This window comes from Numida meleagris, chromosome 3 (assembly GCF_002078875.1).
Source record: "Numida meleagris isolate 19003 breed g44 Domestic line chromosome 3, NumMel1.0, whole genome shotgun sequence".
Lineage (NCBI taxonomy): Eukaryota > Metazoa > Chordata > Aves > Galliformes > Numididae > Numida > Numida meleagris.
Window position 1 is genome coordinate 29,081,916 of NC_034411.1, and position 20,906 is coordinate 29,102,821.

A 20,906-nucleotide genomic window follows, 5' to 3' on the forward strand; every position below is an offset into this window, starting at 1 on the left:
AAAACACTTTTCTGGGTTAAAAAGTCTTTAAAAAATTAGACACTTTTTGCTGATTTTTAGTTTTTCCCAATAAGTAATAATTTTAATATCTGATTATTAAAATATTGATATTGTACTGTAAAATGAAAACTATTTTTCATTGGAAAAAAACTCTACAATTCAAAATTTCCAGAATTGTTTCATTTGAAACACACCACCCACTGCCTCACTGTGCTCACATCCACTGTTTGGTCCCCAGAAATGTTCAGCAAGCATTGATGAATATCAATGCGTGTCATTTTTTCCACATGGAGTAATTCAGTAACACACCTTTGCTTCATATGCACTTCCACATCAGATGCCATTCTGTCAGAATGCCCCTCTGCTGCCATCCATCACGTGGCAACAACATGTAATGGAATGTTGGTGGGAAGGTTCACCTTGCAATGAAGTGAGAAGTACTGCTGTACCACCAACATCTGCCTCCAATTCTATGGGCCAACATCGTAACATAGAAGACACTACTTTCAGAGCAGCACCTCTTAGTATAAACTGAGAGCACTGCAACAGAATTGTTAAGATCTTGCAAGTGCTTCCTATACCAAATAACCCACTGGTGAAATGATATCAACAAGATGAAAATTTGGGAATGCTTTGTTACATGTAGCATCTTAGGCATGACATGTAGCTCTATGTAGAATTTGTCTTTTCAAAGTTCATTTTTAATAACCACAACAATTGTACTTCTATTTTTAGATGATTTCATGTAAAGCACTTTTACTGTTATTTAAATCAATATCAAGTGATCTTATAATATTTTTTCTGTTTTGTTTGTAATGTTTGCTCACCAACAACGCAACCTTTATCTGAAGATGAAAATGTTCCATGTCTTCACCTATGTGAGTGTAAAGTAGTAAATCAAAATTACTGGCTTAAATCTGGAGTGAGAACAAAATGAGAAGTAGGAACTTGCTAGATTACAATGTCGTGCCTGAAGAAATGCACTCAGTTTCTGCTATTCATATCGAACGTTGTTCCAAATAATTTCCTTGATTCTATCATAAGGAGCAAGGCAAATTCAAAGCAATTCAGTATTTCCATGTACAAGTTGTTCAGGCTGTAGTGCATAAGATGAAGAAGAAATTAGTCCCTGGATCTCTGCATCCAGCTTGTCATCTAGTTCTGTTCAGAGAAGTTTCTTCCAGAAAAACCAGTCCTGAAATTCATCCTTCATCAGAAGTGTGAGGACGACAGGATCAGCCAAGGTATCTTTAAGCCCTTGAATTACCTATTGTAGAAACAGCTTATTTGTGTCTGTGTAAATTATTCTCCTACTTATCACAATGGCATTTTTTCTAGCCTTTGAAACAAAGTGAGCTCTTTTAGCCCCATTTATATCTATTATCTGTTCACATTTAGGAATTTTTAGGGACTGCTACATGTAATTAATACACGTAAGGTGATTCATGACCTTGATTGTAGGCCAGGGTGTCATTTTGGTCCGTTTCAAGTGGCTCAGATTTTTTCTGGAGAAAATCTACTGGATCAGTCACATATTTCGTCAGTGTTGAGGGAGGAGAATATCATAACTAAGGGAATAATCAAGGAGGTCATGTTCAGATCTGGATTCAAAATACATTTTGTGAGAATTCATTCCTTAGATTTGAAACTAAATGCGCTCTGGTTTTGATGTTGGCAGGGAGCACAGAAACAATACTCAAAGGGCCTTTGAGTAACAGTCAGCTTCCAAGTTTAACTACTCTTAAGAGTAGTTCTTTCTTTCAGGATTTTTTATTTCTAAAGTTTGTGAACTCGGGTTTTATTTATTTATTTTTTTAATCAGAAGAACGTTAAAAGAACAGTAGGAGAAGATAGATCAGACGCTAAGCTTTGTCATCCCATCATCAAAAGGGACATTCTAGCACTGTTATTTTGGCATTTTGTATACAATGGTTTTTAGCCAGTAGCCACACTTCATTTCCAGTGTTGTAACACATGCTGAACTTACTCTTCTAGATTTGGAATTCGCTCTGAAATCATGAATCATGAATCTTCTTCATTTATATCAATTTATATTTTTGATTTTCCTTTTATGTGTGTCAAGACATAAGATCTGATCTACCAGTATAAAAACCTAACACAAGGGCAAAAGAGCCCTTTCCAAACAGAATATTGATGATTTCTAAAATTTAAATCTGAAGATAGAGATTTTTTTTTTTAGCTTTTATGGGGGAGCAAATACGGCAGCATCAGCAACTTGCAGACTGTTCCTTCCACATTTACAGAACACACTATTCTGTTCACCTGTATGGAAGTGTGGAAGTCTGTGACAATACTTTCTTAAATATGTGCTCCATGATTCTGCCTCTATACTTATCTGCAAGGTCACTCACCTATGAAATGTTCATCCCTAACTGCATTTCTATTCTTCAGTTTCTTGTGCACACATAACTGATTTTTGAGGGTTTTTTTTTTTGCCTCTGCAGAAACACAGCTTTCTACATCATCCCCAGGACACATCACGTATTCCATGTGTCTCTCAAAGTACTCTCCAGCTTTTTATTTCCCATTTATTGATTTTGTTCTTTTTTCTTTAAAATGCTTTTCAAATAATAGTCATAGTAAAGATGATGACACCTCTGAAATGCATTTAGAAATCATTTCACTCAGCCAACCAAATAGGATACATTGCTAATGCTACAATACTTTAAGTAGGAATACCTGAAGTATAGAAGTAAGCACAACCTGAAAAGATTAGTGTCTCAATTTTCAAAGCCTTCAGAAAAATAGGATCCTAAATTGAATTCTAAGTTGACACTTTTCCTAAAGTCACAATAGTTCCAAATTCTAAGTGTGGCAGCTAGAATCCCTTGTTGAACTTAACTGAACAGAAAGAACAAAAGGGTACGCAGAAAAAAATCAGGTCTTCCACCAGTAATAAGTAGATTGGACATATCAGTTGCTTTGAAGCAGTTTGGTTCATATTGTTATTCCATATCAATGCCACTGTAGCTTCTATTTACGTTTCATTCCAGCTAAAAAAGCAATGCAGAGAACCAAGGCTTTGAGTCCTTGCGTATTGTACATCTATTCTGACTTCTTTCTGTTCTCTAGTCACAGCAACAGAGTGGTCCTGAACAAATTCAAAGATCTTTTGGGAGTTGTCCACCATACCTTTCACTTTCCAGAGTGACAAGAGGCCTTCTGTTGCCAATCAGTCTTTCTCCTCTGTGTGGGAGAAACTGAGTTCAAATGGATTGTGCAGGAGATTTCGCAGGTATAGATGTAAACATTCTTTTCAGTCGTTTTCTCAAGGCACTATTTCTTGTTTGAAGGTAGGTAGAAAAAAATCCTGAATACAAAGGAAGGATATCTGTACACAGAACGTTTTAATGGGAAGGGAGTTTTACAGAATTGTTGTCCAAGCCACACGGCTTTCTCACTGCGCTTATATGTGTTTTCTTTCAGAAGCAGTCTGGCATGCACAACTCTACCTGTAAGGGTCTTCCTACAGAAAAATATGCTATGCCAGCTAATTTTCAGAGCATGACAATCATTAAGGCTCCCATGAGTGAGTCTCCTGTACTTTTTTAGCTAAAAATTAACCTGAGCCCCTTCCACCCTTACGCATGTGGATAAAAAAGGGAAATACAGAGACTGAAAGCAGCAGGCGTGAGTGGTTCCTTCCCTAATTCTACAGACTAAGGGATGTTCAAGGGTGGAAAAGTGACAAAGAGTTCCAGACTATCAGGCAAGGGAGTGAGGGGGCTTATCTGTTTAGGGCAGAAAAGAAAGAGAAACTCTGTTTTGTTAGCAGGCTGAATTCAGGATGCTTACAAGCTTCATCACCCTGCTTTCACTGGTACCAGCAATGTTTGTGTGGTACAGACAGCAGCTATTGAATTTTTCATTTATTCAGCTTCATAGTCTTCTTAGTTCTGGTAATTCTGTTGTAACTATAGAGTTTACAGTGTTTTCTTGTACAGAAATCTAGTGTTTAGAGTAACGCTTTACTTGTTAATACTTTCAGAGTCTCTTCATGGCTCTGCATTCAAATCACCCCAGGTAAGTCATTAAGCCAGTTTTATTTCAGCTTCCCAGCCTAGAAGACAATATCTATCGTAGAGGGCATGTGTTCAGATTCATTTGTTTGATTGAGATCTTTGGATAAAAATTGTTTTCATAAGAGGAAGACATTACGATTCACATACTTATTAAGTCATAAATATTCTCTCTTTATTCTAGATAGAGAAAAGATGTGAAAGGATAAAATTTCCCCGTTAGTCTCATTTTGTATGGCTATGTTACCCATATTTTCTGTTAAAAAAATCTCCAGCACAGTAGCTGGGAACACTGGTGAATGATTTCTGGGTGCCGAGGGTAGTACACATCTTGGGAGAGTAGCCTAGTAAGTACTGAGCAGGGACTGGCAGCAGCAGCATGCCCTTCCTCACAGCACCCAACTGGCAGATCAGCTGGACTCCACTGCTGGTGCTAGGGTATCTCTTTTACCTCCTGCTGGGTGCTATGGTGTTCCAGCTGCTAGAGAAGCAGGCAGAAACCCACTCACGGGACCAGTTCCAGCTGGAGAAGCTCAAGTTCCTGCAGAACTACACATGCTTGGACAGGCAAGCCCTGGAGCAGTTCATACAGGTAAGAGGAACAGGCTTCCATTATTTTGGCTCAAGCATTATTTTTGTTAGAAGTAATGATACTGTTTTGGCCAAGCATGACATAGATTGTTCTGTTCTTCACAATGTTAGAGGACTAACTGTACAGCAGAAAGGCAATGCTTTCTCAAGCCCTTTCATGTATCACTTTATTTTGACCTATTCATGAACACCCAAAAAATGAAAAACTACTGATGAACGTTCATGCTACCTGACAATAATTTCAACTTCATGGTTTGTAGCTCCTTCATTAATTATTGCATGAGAATTTTGCATGGGGACAAAAAGCTCACAAAAAGTAGGTTGCCCTTCTAAGGCACTTCAGCCCAAACCTGTGCAAATTCTGTCCTTCCTTTCTACCAGGGATTGTTCTTTGCCCATGAATGCTGTCCTTCACTTCCAGGTCTCTAAACAAAAGACGATGTCAGCCACCAGAAGCCAGAAGCCACCATTTGTCATTTACAATAAGTGCTAAAGAGATCTTAGCTCTTACTCAATATGGGTTGTCAATTAATGACATCTTCATTTACATTTTAATCTATTCCTCGAAACAGGCTGGAGATGAATTGCAAGCCCTCAATTAGTATTATTATGGACAAATTCTCTCATTCTAGTGCTATTAGAATTGGGCAAAAATCCTTGAGCTACCACTTTCTTCGTGGTTGGAATTTCTCCAGACAGAGAGTTCAGTGCCTAAATGGTTTGAACTTTTACTACCAGGCCATTAAAATTGACAGAAATACTGAACAGTGCAAGATTACTGAGGATTTCCACCAAGACGTATGCTTCAGGTCAATAAAAAACCTAGATTGTATAAATGGGTTTGAGGAAACGGTGCACTTCCAATCAAAAAGGGAGCAGAAGGTGTCTGAACTCTGTCTACAAGGACAATGATCTGATGACTAATACTATCACATATTTCTTATGGAATATTTGGCTTTGTCCAGAAAAGAACTAGAGTTTTCAAGGACTTACATGCCTGAAAACATGTCTGTTTTTTCGAGCTACATCAGTTGCTGGTGTTACCTGCCTTTTCCTTCTCTCTGTGGTAATGATAGTAGTGAGGAAGAGTCTGAATCTCACTCTAAACCAAACTTGGATACTTTATAGGATTAAAAGGCTTAGTTAAATCTCTGGTACTCTAGAAACCTTAGGGAAGGTTCACTGGTGTCCAGATTCTCCTTCCTCCAGTGGAGCTTCCCTAGCCTTGCCAGGCCACTCAGACTATCACATTTTGCTGTGTCTCAGCTGTATTAGACACATTTCACTCGTCAGCTGTTCCAGACAAAACCAGCGGAGGGCACCAAATTATCGCATACAATGCACCAAGCTTTTAGAATATTCAGCGCTTAACCTTCAAGGTAAATGTAAGCGGAGGTGCCCTCTCACCGTCATTTATAATCCCTCTTAGGAAAGTTGTACAGCTCTTACTAATAGTATAGAATAGAATTCCTTTCAGATTACATCTCTAACTAATGCAGGGGAGCAGTCATCTCACAGTACATATTAACTGTATGGTTAAGGAGACCCATCCATCAAGTCAGAGTTTCCAGCCTAAAAAGTGTTCATGCTGTGGTGAGACATTCGGCAAAGTTAAGAAGTTTGTGACATCGACTTCAGAAGTGACATCTAAGAAAAAAAGAGGTTCTTGAAACTCCAGCCCCTGAGCAGATCGCAACCTGTTTCATTCAGAGATATCCTCAGGGAGAACAAAGGAACACATTATTCATTAAGACAGCTAATAAGGTGTTTGATACACAAACAGGAGATCTCTTTTGCACATGGTAGTTCTATCATCTGTTAAGAGCTATCTGGAACAGCTAATCTCTGGACCACGAGAAGCCTGATATTGATTGAAAATTAGAGGGAAGCCATGGCCAAAAAGAGTAATTCATCCTCCGTAGCATTTACATGGACAAAACAGAAACAAGCACACTCCTCATACCCTTCGCCACAGGTACAAACACACATTTACACATGCCCAAATTTAAATTTGGAATAAGATGACTGCACGAGGAAAGGAAAGGAGCTCTCTGTATTTTCTGTGGCATAACTTCACTTTATTATCCCAGTTTGATGACCCTGGGGGCTCCCTTCATTCCTCTCCCCTTAGCCTTCAAGTAGTTATGGAACTGATTCTACTTCAGTGGCCAGTTCTCTGGTGATAAGAGTTCAAGTTCCTGGCCAGCTCTATTTCAGAGTTTTGCCATGTCAGCATAAGACCTCTCTCAGGTCATTTTACTTAAGCTCTACCATGTTATCTGCACTATTTACTGCTCTGTTTGCTCAAGATGGAAAGCAATATCTTCTTATCTACTGCATTTTTTTCTGACATTTTTCCTGTTGATGTGTAATGTGTTGCTCATCTTTGCTCCCTTGACCTCTTCCGCCTCAGGTCCTCATGGAAGCATGGGAAAAAGGGGTCAACCCAGACCAAAACTCTACGAATCCCAGTAACTGGGACTTCAGCAATTCCTTCTTTTTTGCAGGAACTGTTGTCACCACTATAGGTGAGGTACTCTCTTTCCTTATAAATTGGGGTTTCCTCCAGCTGTCCTGAAAATCCCTGAGAAAAATAAAATAAATGTACAGAATACACCTGCAAGACAGTCTTGACTACTGTATATTTTCTTACATGTTTCAGATTATACCTATTCTTGTGTACGCAGCATATCAAACCTGCAAAAACAGCCAAGTGCCTCTTTGGCATATGTGATATGACTGTATACACGCACAGCAAATCGTGAGGTTGCTTTGAAGTACTCACTTGCACTCACCACAAAATCAGACTTACAGAAAATTATGGTATTTGTTCAGAATGGCATTTTCCACATGAAATGTTCTTTTAGCAGTAGCAAATGCACAGGGCTCTATCATAAGCTATAGCAATTTGTAGACATAATTCATTGTGCAAAATCATAGGTCTGTGGGTTCTTGAGGCTTAATGGAAGTGAGCTTCCAAGCTCAAGAAATGATGGCCTGCAGGCTAACTATGAAGCCTTGTCTTGTAGCTCTTTTTTTCTTCTGCTCCAGGCTATGGTAACCGGTCCCCCAGCACAGTGGCAGGACAGGTCTTCTGCGTGTTTTATGCCTTATTTGGAGTGCCACTCAACTTGGCCTTCCTTAACCAGTTGGGGAAAGGCCTCAACGCTCATCTAATTACTCTGGAAAGATGGGTGCAAAAGCCAGGCCATGACCAGGTACAGTGTGAATCTGTCATCTTTTCCCCTCTAATAGAAACTATTTTCTCAGAGAGGTAGTGCAGCTGCTAGTTTGGATTTCCTTGAGTGTGCTTACATCTTTTTGAACCACAGCAATTACATTGCCCTCTATATCAGAAAACTGATATGCTATATTTATCTATGATAGCTTTAAAGTAATTTGCTTTTGCCTGAGGGACTCCAGATTTGCCTTTTTAGAAGCTGATTCAGCAAAACTGTTAAGCAAGCATAGCCTCAATTTTGAGCAGGGTCTTTAAGTTCTGGTGTCTTAAGCAGAGTACATTCATATACACACATTTATGAATCAAGCTCTTATTATATAGCCTATGCTAGTATCTATCCCAGAATCTAGGTCTATATTGTGCAAAGACAACTTATTTTTATTGGCCTGCTAATCTGGCTTGAATTACCTTCCCTGATTATGCCAGTAATTTAGTACTTCCTTCCTTTTTTTTTTTTTTTTTGAAATGCAAATAAGCCATCCTTCTCTGCAGTTATAGTTTGTTAGTGAGTCATTGAATTAGTCCAGATGTATTGGAACAGGGGAAACACTAATAATATTAAATATGTGAAGGTCATTTGTAACAAAGTGCACATTTCTCAGTAAAAGGTTCAGAGTATTGACCCCTTTAGATACTGAAACGGGAGATAGATAGGTTAGATATTTTGAAACATTTCAGCTTTGTCTCATGTGTCTTTTTTTCTCTTTCTCGTTTGTAAAAATCTCTGAATTACTGCATTCTTTACCTACACAGGGAAAGATTTTCTGATGAAGCTGTATAGGTGCCATCAAATGCAGTTAATTTATATAAGCAAAAAGTTTCTTAATTTCCTTATCTATGCCTGTTCCCCAGATACATGCACCACAAGGGTTTTCATGCTAGTATAGCTGGATCTCTCCCAAGATTTTTAATGCAATTTAGGGATTTGATTTTTTGTTTTTCAAAACTTCAGTTATCACTCAGATTTTGACAGAATTCCTAAGACCAGATAAAGCTTTGCAGCTTTATCTGCTTCTTCAGCCTGAAAAGCCTCTACTAGGAAACCATTTCACCTCCTTTTGAACACAATTTAATCATGCTTTCGGTAATTAGTTAAAATCAATTCTTCATTCCTGACTTACTTTCCTCTATCTTGTATGTTGCTACTAGAAAGTTCTTAAAAGCCAAGATAATATGTAACATTGTGAATTTCAGTACAGAGCTTTGCTCAATCTTCATTATCTAATTAAGTGTGATTACACTTCTGAATAAGCCAAATGTGAACAGAAATCAACTACAACATGTTGATAAGTAATTCTCAAAATGTCTTGCAAATGAGGTTAAACGATTGCCATGAGTTTGCATCAGACTATGCAGCACTAGTCAAAAGTTCACCAGAGCCACAACTGTGTTCCCTGGAAACCCACGAGTTTCTGATCCTCACTCCTTAGATCAAACCACTGGGCCATTCCCCTGTCATGACCCATCCACAGACCATTCCATGTATCTATCTGGCGCAGCCACATATGTTGTAATTTAGCAGGCCTTAACATCTCCCCAAAGACAGACATTTGTAATGAGAGACACAGATCTACTCTGTGCTGACAGAAAACAGCCCTGCTCTGAATGCTTCTAAGTTTAAAATAAAAGCAGGCAAACTGACTTCATTCAAATTTCATCCAAACATATTTTTGGCTGAGTTCTTGCAAGGCGCTTTATAAATCTTTGGAAGCAGACACGGTAAAGAAAACTCTGATTTATTCTTGCCAATCTTTGTATCATGAGCTTCTTGCTATTCCTGAAAGAGCAGATCCAAGTGAGTACAAGAGCATCTCCATTTAAATTGAAAAAGTAAAGTGAGCATTTCACTCCTATGGTTGCTATAGTAATTTTGAAAGTATGACTCAAGAGTACTTCAAAACTCATTGCAAAACGCTTTAAAACATCTTTCTTTTTTTTCCCATTTTTGAGATATATTTTTTTTATTCATGATTGGGTTCAATATCTATGTGCAGGATAAACAGCAAGGTCAGCCTGCAGTTCACAGAAGCATTGGTTGATCCTTCCTTTTTTGGACACTGCTCCCAGCCAGAATAGGCTTGTGCTTTAAGAGCAAAACAGACCCAGTAATTTCCACTAGACGGATGCACAGCACTATTTGGCTGATATCTTCTCTTTATCTTTCAGGTGGTTCAGAGATTGGCAGTGGCCGTCTTCCTGACTGCAGGCACCTTGCTTTTTCTAGTGTTCCCACCACTGGTTTTCAGTTATGTAGAAGGCTGGAGCTATGGAGAAGGTTTTTACTTCACCTTCATCACTCTGAGCACCATTGGCTTTGGGGACTACGTAGTAGGTAATAATGAAGATAAACATTGGTAAATTTTATCTTTTTGCTCACATTCTCACCTCACTGGGAGGAGCTTTGTTCAGATTAGGTATTCTAGTAAAAGCCTAAGTACAGAGAGCATAGATAACTATTCCCCTATAAATATGGTATGAGAGAGAGCGCGCTAATAATCATGCTTCCATAAGCACTTACTTAAAATGGCTGCATTTTCCCCAAAAAATATTCTCCAAGTGATTTTGAACCCTGGCTAATGGAGTATGTCACAATAAAAAAAGTAGCGACTGTATTACTGAGGTAGTAAACCATGTATTTTAAAATCAGCTGAGATCTCTTATGTGTCGCTTGAATAAAATGTGGCTAATGTGGATTCAGCAGTAGAATTCCAGGATGGCTTTTTTCTTTGTCAGCAATTGGGAACACTCAGTTTTGTTCAGTCCTGATTAACTTTAGATTTTGCACTTTTTATTATATAGCCTTAGCTCCAGAGATTTTATGCCAGCTGTTCAAAGCTTAACCTGAGTTTTGGAACAAGGAGAAAAGTAATAATATTAATGCCCATAAATTACACAAACTTGTTAACTTACTGTCAGATGGTTTACTGGCATTCGGCCCGGTTCTGTGACAAATGGGGCAGGGGACCCACGGACCCACGCCCCAGGAAAGGGAAAAGGGAGAAAGGGTAAGGAGATGGGCCTGAGAGCAAAACAGTGGCAACAATCTGAGGAGAAACAAATTAATTTACTAAATAAGATATCAAAATGCAAAATAACACACTATAATACAATATAATTACAATTTAAGCTGATAAATCCAATACAATGAGAGAGAGTGTCCAAAATTAAAGTAGGCCTTACTCTAATACCGACGGTAAGACAGCTGAGGAGTGAGATGCTGCCAGGACGAGAGACAGGCAGAGAGAAGGTCTCGTGATCTGCAAGTTTTTATCTTTCCCTCTGACCGGAAATCGGTAACAGGGGAGCAAAGTCCCCTGGGGAATGTAGTAGTCCTTCTCTTCTGAGAACCAGGTACATACACTACATGATGTTATGATGTGGAATACCAATAACCGAAAATCATAAAACCATGACACTTACACATTTGTGTGGGGAACGGGAGGCTATGACTATGTATGTTATCTGTTAGACCAAAGCAGTCAAGATCAACATGTGAGGTTTCCTGGATTTTTCAGGTGCAAACCCCAGCAAGCGCTATATCCCACTCTACAGGAGCTTAACTGCAATTTGGATTGTTTTTGGCTTGGCCTGGCTGGCCTTGGTCTTCAACGTGGGAGCTGACTTGATGGAAAAATTCCTTCAGCTCAAGTGGCACAAGCCTGACTTAAGCTTGGCAGAAGGAGCCCCAGCCAAACTGGAAGATGAACCTGAGCAGCCTAGGATCCACATACCTGCCTGAGCAAGGTACACAGAGCAGTCTTGAGGAAGCACCTTTCATCTGCATCTCACACTAAGCAAGCTCTGTGGATGAAGGATAAAAATACATGTTGCAGACAGTTTCTGGAGGAAGAAATCTTTACACATGCTGTCAAGGCATCAGCCAATTAAGACGTCCAGAGAAGTATCATGCATCGTAAAACAGCTGTCCCAGATTCATTTTGTACTTCTCACTCAACAAAAGCAACTTCCCTCGCAGTAATCAATTATTATCCTTTCCCTTTTTCTACTGGAATCCTGTTCTTATGGTCATTCGTATTCAAAAAATCGAAGGTGAGTGCCTCCCAACTCCAATGAGAAGTGCTGTCACTAAGAATCACCAGTGGATAAAGTCAGGTACAGAAGTTAACTTTCATTTCCAATTAGAAAACAAAGAAAACCCCAGAGATAACAATGGCAATGTCTACCTGTTTAATGGCATCCATTCAATTAAGATTTGTTTGATATCATCTAAAACTAGAGGCTTTCATATAAAATGATAACATTTCTTTCATTCCTGAGCTAACATGCTTCTCTCTTAAACTGTGCAGAAATGTTGTGTCTATCCAGCACTGGCTGAACTCTTACACTTCCATTTAGAGCTAGATGACAGGTCAGAGCAGGTCCTTATCACAGTTCATTTCGTAGCCACCTGAAAACAACATGTTAAACTAAATCTCAGTGCAAGCAGAATTCCTTATTTCCAGTCAAATCACAATTATTACAGTCTGACATTTGCTTGGGCTAGTTCACTGAAGAACTATCATACACTGTATAGGAGTGATGCTGTCCATTGACCTCTACAGAAGGCTGATAGGCTCTTGTGTTAAATCTAATCCTCAGTCGTGCACATGGCATTGGCTGTGGAACAGAGAGATTGATTTTATCAGTTATCGTAAGTCAAAAGTAACAGCAGCCATCTCCAAAGAGACAGAAAAGCCACAGAATTTTGCCCAAGCACCTCATAGCAGGCTTGCCACTGGAATATGAAAGCGTAGTCATGCTTCATATTAAGTAAGCTTTGGAAACTTGATTAAACAATTATGTATTCACTCACAGCATCATACCAGATTGTTTGTAATGATCACTAATACCTTCTGGATATGCTTGTAATAATGTACATGCTGCTATTTGTTCAGTATGTCTTATTAACCACCAACTAATCCACTTAAAACTCATTTATAAGTGGAACTTTCATGTAAAGTGTGACTGAAATATGACTGGGCATGCAGACTAGCCCCAAGGTAGCCTTTGGCTGGCAGGCTACAGTAATATCAGATGTCAGCATTTCACCGGCTACTTTGATATTTCATTTTAGGAAAGTGTCCATAAAACATGTAGATTCTTGTGTGTAGGTTACAAATCTCTTCTCACATACTTGCTGTCCTAGACTTTCACTTCTGAGGAGAGTCCAGCAGACTCTTGCATCTTGTTTGCTTGCTTTCTGCGGTGCTAATTGCTGAGTCCTGCGCAGTGAAGCCTGGCTGTCAAATCTGAAATGCCAGCATGTAAGAATGCCAGCTATAGCTTATTCAATTCATTTGAAAACTGAGCTCTTAAATGCTTATCCATCTGAGATTTCCCTCATGTCTTACCACTACTTACTTCACAGATTTTATCTCAGTCTCTGCGTTGATCTTTCTCAGCAGTTCCCATAAATTTGCGCAACAGTTTTCTTTGTAGCCTGGTAGCAGACAGCTCTGTCCTGTCTGGCTTTTTGTATCATCACAAATCTCCTGAGAAACATACTCTCTCAGTATTCTCTCTTCTCAGACATAATGTTTGTATAGGCACTCGATAGCGTCATCACCATCGCTATACCCTATACCTCTCTTGTGTCATAAGACACTTCTGGCCCATTTGTGTGAAAGACAAAGCTAAATTTTGCTGACCTTCATATCTGGTCAGTTTCTTTTACCTTTCCTTTTTCCATGCCATCTTGCTTTATCTAATCTCAGCCAGCCATAAAACGCGGTAGTCTAAAGGTGATGATATAAACACTTTTATAACATGTTGCATGTCATAAAAAGTGATAACAAGGTTTATCAGGGAAACAAAGCATGCGTGGACTACTTACTGGCAAAGTGTTTGTTAAAGTGTTCCTTGCTTGACATCTGACAGCAGAGAGTTTGAGCTCATTTTGCCTCAGTCCACAGAATTGCTCCTATACTTTGTACTGGTTTTGCAAAGTAGCAGCATGGTGAGACTCTCTTCTGAAATTTTTGCTTCTATTGCTTTTAGCGAGGCTGAGAGCAGCTACAGCAGTTCACAAGCTGCCTGCCAGAAGACTCAATAAATAAAATAAAACCAAAAACCCACCAAAAAAAAAATAAAATAAAATATGGCTGCAGTGGGGAAAAAAAAGAGAAGATACTGTGTTACACAAGTGACAGAAATTTCCTGTACGCTGTCAATTTTTCAGGGTCCTGAGAAGATCCTAAAGGTCATGCACATCCATAATCATGCTTCTTTGAGATACACACTGGCAGCTTTAGCACAGTTTTTGTGCATGGATGGATCAAGTGCTTCTTAGTACCCTTCCTCAAACAGAAAGGTGGTCTACAGGTGTCATCTGAACAGCTGAGAGAAATAATCTGTGGAAGAACTGTGCAGCCATGAGGGTTTACCAAAAGCCAGAGGAATGCACAACAAGACTCTTGCTCCTTTAATAACCCTCTTTACCAGTGGTGCAACCCTGCACAGAATGGAGCTTGCACAACCAGCTATAAGATGCTCAGCTCAACTGCATGGACACCAGCACTTCTGAAGCCTGTTAGCTCAGCCCTGAAGCTTGTAGCAGAAGCAGTGCACACACTCATTGATGAAGTGGAGGAGTAGCACATTGTACTCGGCAGCTATCACAAACAGAGCAGGGCAAGAACCAAAACTTCTTCCAGGCTTACACTTATCCTTTAATACTACACAGCAAGCCCTTCCTCATTCACCAATGCACAGGAACCTTCCAGACAACACCAAGTCATCATCTGCAGATATTTGAGCCAGTCTCTATGTAAAATAGAAAGCTGACACATGTGTATCCCCTCCAGATGTATGTAGGTCATTCCAAAGTAATGCCTCCTATTTTTTTCCATGGAAAGTATTTGATAGAGCAAATTCTTGGTTACAAAACACTGTTTTTCAACATAGTCACCACCGTTAGCTATGCATTTTCACCAGCAATGAACAAGAACCAGCATGCTGCATTCAGAAACATCCACACCAGTGGAGGTGACCACTGCTGAAATCCACCACCCATTGTCTCACTGTGCTCACATCCTCTGTTTGGTCTCCAGAAACGTTCATCAAGCATCAGCAGATGCCGGTGGGTGCCATTTTTTCCACACTGAGGGATTCAGTGACACACCTTTGCTTCATATGCACTTCCACGTCAGAGGCCAATCTGTCAGACTGCCCCACTCCTGCCATCTGTCACACAGCAACAAAATGTAATGAAATATTGGTGAGAAGGTTCAACTTCTGCTGCCATACCACCGTCTCTGATGTTGTGGGCCAACACAATAAAATAGGAGGTATTACTTTTGGAGCAACTCCCTTACAATATATTTTCTGATTGCAAAGAGACATTTCTGAGAATACTCATGAAAATTAGCCAAACATTTTGTTAAAATGTTATGTGATTCTTCAAAGATATGTTGTGAATATTAATATCTTCCTCCCCAAATTCCTTCTAGCAAGCAGGTGCCTGATGCCCTGGGTTTGGATGCAGCCCTGCAGTCGCCAACGCTGAGCCTCGCCTGTAATTTGTTTTACATTGTTTGAGCGTAAACATTAGTCAGTCATGTTCTGCGTAATAGTAGTGTGCTTTGTACAAACTGATTTTAATGTGGCTATAGTGTAAAAATGCAGCTCTATTTCTGTATCTTGAATGAAAGGAAACTGAGTATATATATGCTTTCCAGTTTCTTTACATCTTTTATTTCTCTGGTGTATTATTTGTGGGATTTTTTTTTCGGTTTATGTAATGAACTTCAGTAATGAAGACATTGAAAAGTCAGAATTAAGCAGGAAGTATTTTGGTTTTTTGCTAGTTTAGCACTTTGTTGACATATCTAAACAGGAATTGGTATATCTTAAAGTGTTTTACCAGTGAAACTTTGCCAGTCTTACCCTGGCAGAACCTTGTATGTGCAATTCTGAATCTCACCAGAAAGACCATGGGCTTGTGATAGACATCCTAAAGCATCCCCCAGAAAATATCAGCACATTAGCAGACCTGTCCCAGTGCTGCAGTGGGATTGTTCAGTCCAAAGAGGAGGCTCAGGGGAGACCTCATCTCTCTCTACAACTGCCTGAAAGGGGGTTGTGGTGAGGTGGGAGTTAGCCTCTTCTCCCACGTAACAGCAATAGGACAAGAAGTAATGGCCTCAAGTTGTGCCAGGGAGGTTCAGGTTGGATATTAGGAAAAACTCATTCTCAGAAAGAATACGTTTTTGTGTCTCAGAGGCACTGACATGGGCTGCCCAGGGAGCTGGTGCAGTCACCATCCCTGGAGGTGTTCAAGAACCATGTGGATGTGGCACTGAGTGACATGGTCAGTGGGCATGGTGGGGATGGGCTGAGGTTGGATGAGATGATCTTAGAGGTCTTTTCCAACCTTAATGATTCTATATTTTTATGAAACACTATCTTGATGTAAAATCATGGAGCAGTGTGAGAAATTTCCCGCTCAGAAATTTAGTGGTTGTATTCTGCTTTATTTCATTTTCTGCAATGAAATACACAAATTGCAAACTTTCTGTACACTCAAGATAATTTAGCTGGTTGTTGCTATCCGTGCAAGAACTGAGTGGCATGATTGATGTTGTCCTGTACAAGAAAATAAGGGCTCAAACAGGGGACTACCTGCATGAAGGCGCTCAAAGGAAAGCAATGAAAGGACTATCGCACGTGTTCCTTCCTCTCCTGTTCACCTCCACATCCGATCTATACTGGCGCGTTTCCAATGGCTTATACGAAAAAGTCGTTATCGGAAATATCCATGTTCTGCCTTTAAACCTGACTGAGCAGCTGTGCCGAAGGATGACAGCAGACCCGCAGCCGGCCGTACGGGAGCGGCGCGGCTACCGGCGGCGGAACCCGAGCAGCCGCATCCCTTCGGGCTCCGCGGGGCGAGGGCGGGGGCTGGGGAGGGGCCGGCCGGGCTCAGCCTCCTTCCGCCCCGGCTTCTTCTGCCCCGCGGGCAGCGGTGGTAGCAGCGGTAGCTATGGGGGCGGCGGTGGGGCAGCGGAGGCGCTGGGGGGTGCCGGTGTTGCTGCTCGCCTATCTAGGCTACGTGGGGCTGGGGGCTGGCGTGCTGCAGGCGCTGGAGAGGCCGGCCGAGGTGCGGGCTGCCCGGCGGCTCCTCCAGCAGCGCTGGGAGCTGCTCGCCAACCACACCTGCCTGCGGGGGCCCGCCCTGCAGCGGCTCATCCAGGTGAGCTCCGGGCTGCCCGAGCATCCGCTCGTACAAGGGCTTTTCCACGTCGCCGCTGTCCTCGCAGGAATTGTGGCGTTTGCTGGTTTGTAGGTGATGTGTCCTGCGGTGGGTACCTGGGGTTAATGGCAGGGAGCTCTGGTTCGCTGTTGAATTCATTAAGTATAAATTGTATGGACCCTCTGGCATCTTACAAGTGATAAATTCCAATGGCTTTGGCGTGGTATGTTTAATTCGTTGTTATAATTGATTTTTTTTTTCCTGACGTTCTGTTCCTTAATTAAGGGGAAATGGAAAAATCCTGATAAGGAGCCACCTGAGTCGCATTGAAAAAGATTCTGAGAACATGTGCAGGGCGACTGTAGTACATAAAGTTGGACCAAATGCAATCTCACTGAAGTTCAAGTAGCTATGTTTTATGATGGAGAAATGCACAAAATGGGATAGAAGTTTTTTGCTGCCTTCTATATACAAGATTGAAGGGGACTAAACGTTTACACAAACCCTTCCAGTTTTGGAAGTGCTGGCAGTTGATTGTGTACTGCTTATTTTTGTCTCTGTCGAACTCAGATAGGCACTGGTGGGGGAAAAAGGTAAGGGGGAGGGTGTAAGCAGTGCTTGGTGGTGGCTGGAATCATCGTGGCTGGTCATGAGAGCTCAAAGGACCTGAAATCCTAAAATATAAGTATTTACACTTTTTTTTTTCTCCAGAAGAGAAAAATAAAAAATAATAGCCATCCAATAGATAACTTTGTCAGGAGTTTTGCTAACGCCCCAGCAGACAAAATTGTGCCAATACCTATGTCTCATCCTTTGACTTTCTGGGCGCTAAATTCTCTCAAGCAGTCAGTAGTAGAGTGAAGATGCAATATGATCTTGGTCCCTTGAAAGCTACCATGGTATCTACTCTTATTGTTTGTACTGTGTTCTGTGTACAGCCTCAAGTGTAGGATGTAAATAGTCTTTTGAAATATTTTGTCAGAGAGAAGTGAGAAATACATCAAGAGCAGACCAGCCTGGAGTTCCATAGAGACAGGTGGAAGCTGAGTTTAGTTCAGCACTGGCACACAGAGCAGTGAGCATGGCCCTGCTCTGGGGCTGCGGGGGGCTTCCCTTGGTGAATGACAGCAACACAGTAATGGCAGTGGAGAGAAGGTGACTACAACTGAATAGGCAACAAGGTCCTTTCAATGGCATTCTCATGGGTGTTTCCCTGCAGGATGACCTCTACTAATTCTTAGTACTGTCTTGTAGTCATGTGAATAAGAGAACCATGGAATCCCTTCAGATGATCTATTGCTTTAATGTGTCATGTCAGTGTTTAATTGTGACCTGAGCAATCTGGATGAGGAAGGTAAAAGGGAGTTTGGTTTCATTTTTGTGTTTGTGCATGCCTACATGCTTTGAGAAACCATACCCTGTTTGAATGGCTTCGTGTGTTATTTTTAATAACTTTCACAGTGAGAGATTAATCCACAGGATTGCCCATTTTCCTGTACTCTTTTCTAACTTCCTGTGTGGCATTGCTTATTTATGCTAAGTGTGCTCAAAAAATGAATTTTTGTGTGTGTGCAGTGAATTGCTTAATACAGGCGATGTCATTACTAACCCTCTTCAAATAACAAACTTGTATTCTAGGTACACTGATGATTGTTTGCCAATAGAGAAGGCATATAAAGAGTGTGGAAACATAGAGCACTGAGTAAAATTTAATTGCTTTGACATTACAGGCAGTTCATCATTATTTTTTTTAGCCTGCTAGATAATTCTGAAATCCATGTTTACTTTAAAGTGCATAGGAGCCAATATAGAATAAAATCCCGGTTTGCCAAAGCAATGTGCAAACATCATTTTATAACCTGTTTATCACTTAGTTCCTAGTTACCATCCACAATTGGAGGTCTGCTCCTCTAGCCCTTGCGTAGACAGAGCTCCTGCTTTGGGGAGCTGACATGAGAGTGTGCTGTGAGGATGGGCAGGAAGAAAGGTGAAGGCAACCAAACCATGCAGCGAGAGATAGACAGTGAGTTCTTTCCTTGTGACTTCCATGGCTCACGTCTTTCTGGGTCAGAAGCAATTTTCTAGTTAGTAAAACAAAAGACAGAAGGAGTTGGAGATAGCAGACGAACAACAAATGGAGGGAAAATGTGCTGGCGCAGTGTGCCACTTCAGTAGTGGTGGGACCCTGCTTCCCGCAGCTTTTTTCTGTCTGGCTCTTCCCCTGCTGGATTCTGTAGTTCTGCATTTTCTAAATCACAGAAAGTAGCATGTGTAGATGCTTCATATATAACCATACTCAAAAAAAATGCATGCTTGTGTGTTACTATCCACGTGTATGGGGAAGATCAGTCTGCATTTTTATTGGCTTTCATTATTTATGGCTAGAACAGAGTAAGGGAAGTGTCCAGTGAGTGAAGCTGCACACAAAGAAGACACTTTCTGTATTGTCACATCTCTTAGAGCTGAGATGTGTGGGAGAGGTCCTAAACATACTACCAAACTTGATCCACTTGGAGCCATAGAATCATTAAGGTTGGAAAATGCCTCTAAGATCATCCAGTCCAACTTCCAACCCACCACCACCATGCCCTCAAACCCACGTCTCTCCAGTGGCACATCCACATGGTTCTTGAACACCTTTGGGGATGGTGACTCCACCATCACTTCTAGAGTACAATCCCTATTTTACTGCCTAGGTGAAGAATACATAGCTCTGCTGCAGCTGAGCTGTCCTCCAAACTTGAGCCATAGCAATAGTTGCTATGCTTTTCAGAATCTCTTTAGTTAGAAGATTGTCCATATTGCCAGACTTGGAATGCTGCATTTTCTGTGTTGCGTTGTTATTGTGATGTCCTTCTTATGCAATCCTTTCTTTTTTTTCTGTAACTCCATCTCTTAATGCAGCTGTTTCCTATATTTATTATACTGTTCTGCATGCTTTCTATCATTGTAGATGTAAAATGTTACTTAAACCATGTCATTTACACAAACTGGGAAGGCGAAAATCAAAGCTGAGCTTAATAAAAATAAATACTTTTTCATCTAGCAAGATTTAAGGTGCAGTGGAAAGAACCTAATTCTAAAGGGCAGGCCATGAACTAGAAGCCTATAGGTGGGTCTAGATACTGTTATCTCCAGAGTCAACAGCTAGAGCCACCAGGTTAATGACTACAAGAGCAGTAGCTCCCATGTGACGGAAAGATCTTCGTCAATACTTAGGCTTGCACTGACATTGAACTAGCAGAGATTTTTCCAGCTGTCAGGAAATACAGCCCTGCAAATGCAGTTTAATAAAGTCATCTGGCCCACAGGTGATGCAGCAGTAGTTGACTGTTAAGGGGTGAGCATCAGAGATCCCTGAGGGTGATAAGAGACTTAATGCAATAGCACTGGCTGTGAGTGTTGTGGAGCAGTGATATCTGTATAGGACACACTGCAGTCAGAATGTCCATCAACTTGTCACAGGTGCAATAGAGTTGATCAGCTATAATTGTATTTTCTAAGTTATTATCAAAATGTATTACACTTGGGTTAAATTATAGCCAGTATGCTTTTCCCTAGATCCACATCTGAGAGAAATTAACATACCTATGGTTCTTTATAATTAACAGTTACTGAGAGTATGTGCAGACCCAGCTGCAATAGTAAAAGTGTTTTTGCTGATAAAGCTCATTTAGTTCAGAGGAAATAACACCAATTATATGAGCAAAAATGACTGTATTTCATTGGGATTTTTGTTGTTGTTTGTTTGGAGGGAGCAGTTATTTGATCAGATGTCAGGTTATCTCAAAGACATGAAGTTAAGAAAACTCTGAAATCCAGCATCCATAATTAATATTGTGCC

At 40.7% G+C, this 20,906-nt stretch overlaps 2 protein-coding genes across 3 annotated transcripts in view; both read left to right on the forward strand.

The window, feature by feature from the left end:
* Nucleotides 1-15,076, forward strand: LOC110397048 (potassium channel subfamily K member 16-like). 2 transcript variants are annotated; one of them, XR_002437494.1, is made up of 6 exons: nt 1-4,632; nt 7,045-7,159; nt 7,683-7,849; nt 10,039-10,204; nt 11,388-11,922; nt 14,051-15,076. XR_002437494.1 is itself a non-coding variant. In XM_021393003.1 (5 exons), exons 1-5 carry the CDS (start codon nt 4,420-4,422, stop codon nt 11,609-11,611), a joined length of 885 nt encoding a protein of 294 aa, XP_021248678.1. In that variant the 5' UTR covers nt 1-4,419; the 3' UTR covers nt 11,612-15,076. The 2 variants fall into 2 exon arrangements, 1 of the variants encoding a protein (XP_021248678.1); XM_021393003.1 differs by having other exon boundaries at nt 11,388-15,076.
* KCNK17 (potassium two pore domain channel subfamily K member 17) overlaps nt 15,074-20,906 on the forward strand; it is a 26,565-nt gene continuing 20,732 nt past the window's right edge. The window contains exon 1 of the mRNA XM_021393001.1: nt 15,074-17,062. Coding sequence (XP_021248676.1) covers nt 16,853-17,062 — 210 coding nt within the window. The 5' untranslated portion in view covers nt 15,074-16,852. The remainder of the gene's footprint in view (nt 17,063-20,906) is intronic.

Bases quoted from the DNA above. Each gene is read 5' to 3' on its own strand.
- LOC110397048 (XM_021393003.1), top strand. From the start codon at position 4,420: ATGCCCTTCCTCACAGCACCCAACTGGCAGATCAGCTGGACTCCACTG. The intron at 4,633-7,044 runs GTAAGAGGAACA...CTTCCGCCTCAG, and splicing joins CCCTGGAGCAGTTCATACAG to GTCCTCATGGAAGCATGGGA. The intron at 7,850-10,038 runs GTACAGTGTGAA...TTTATCTTTCAG, and splicing joins AAAAGCCAGGCCATGACCAG to GTGGTTCAGAGATTGGCAGT.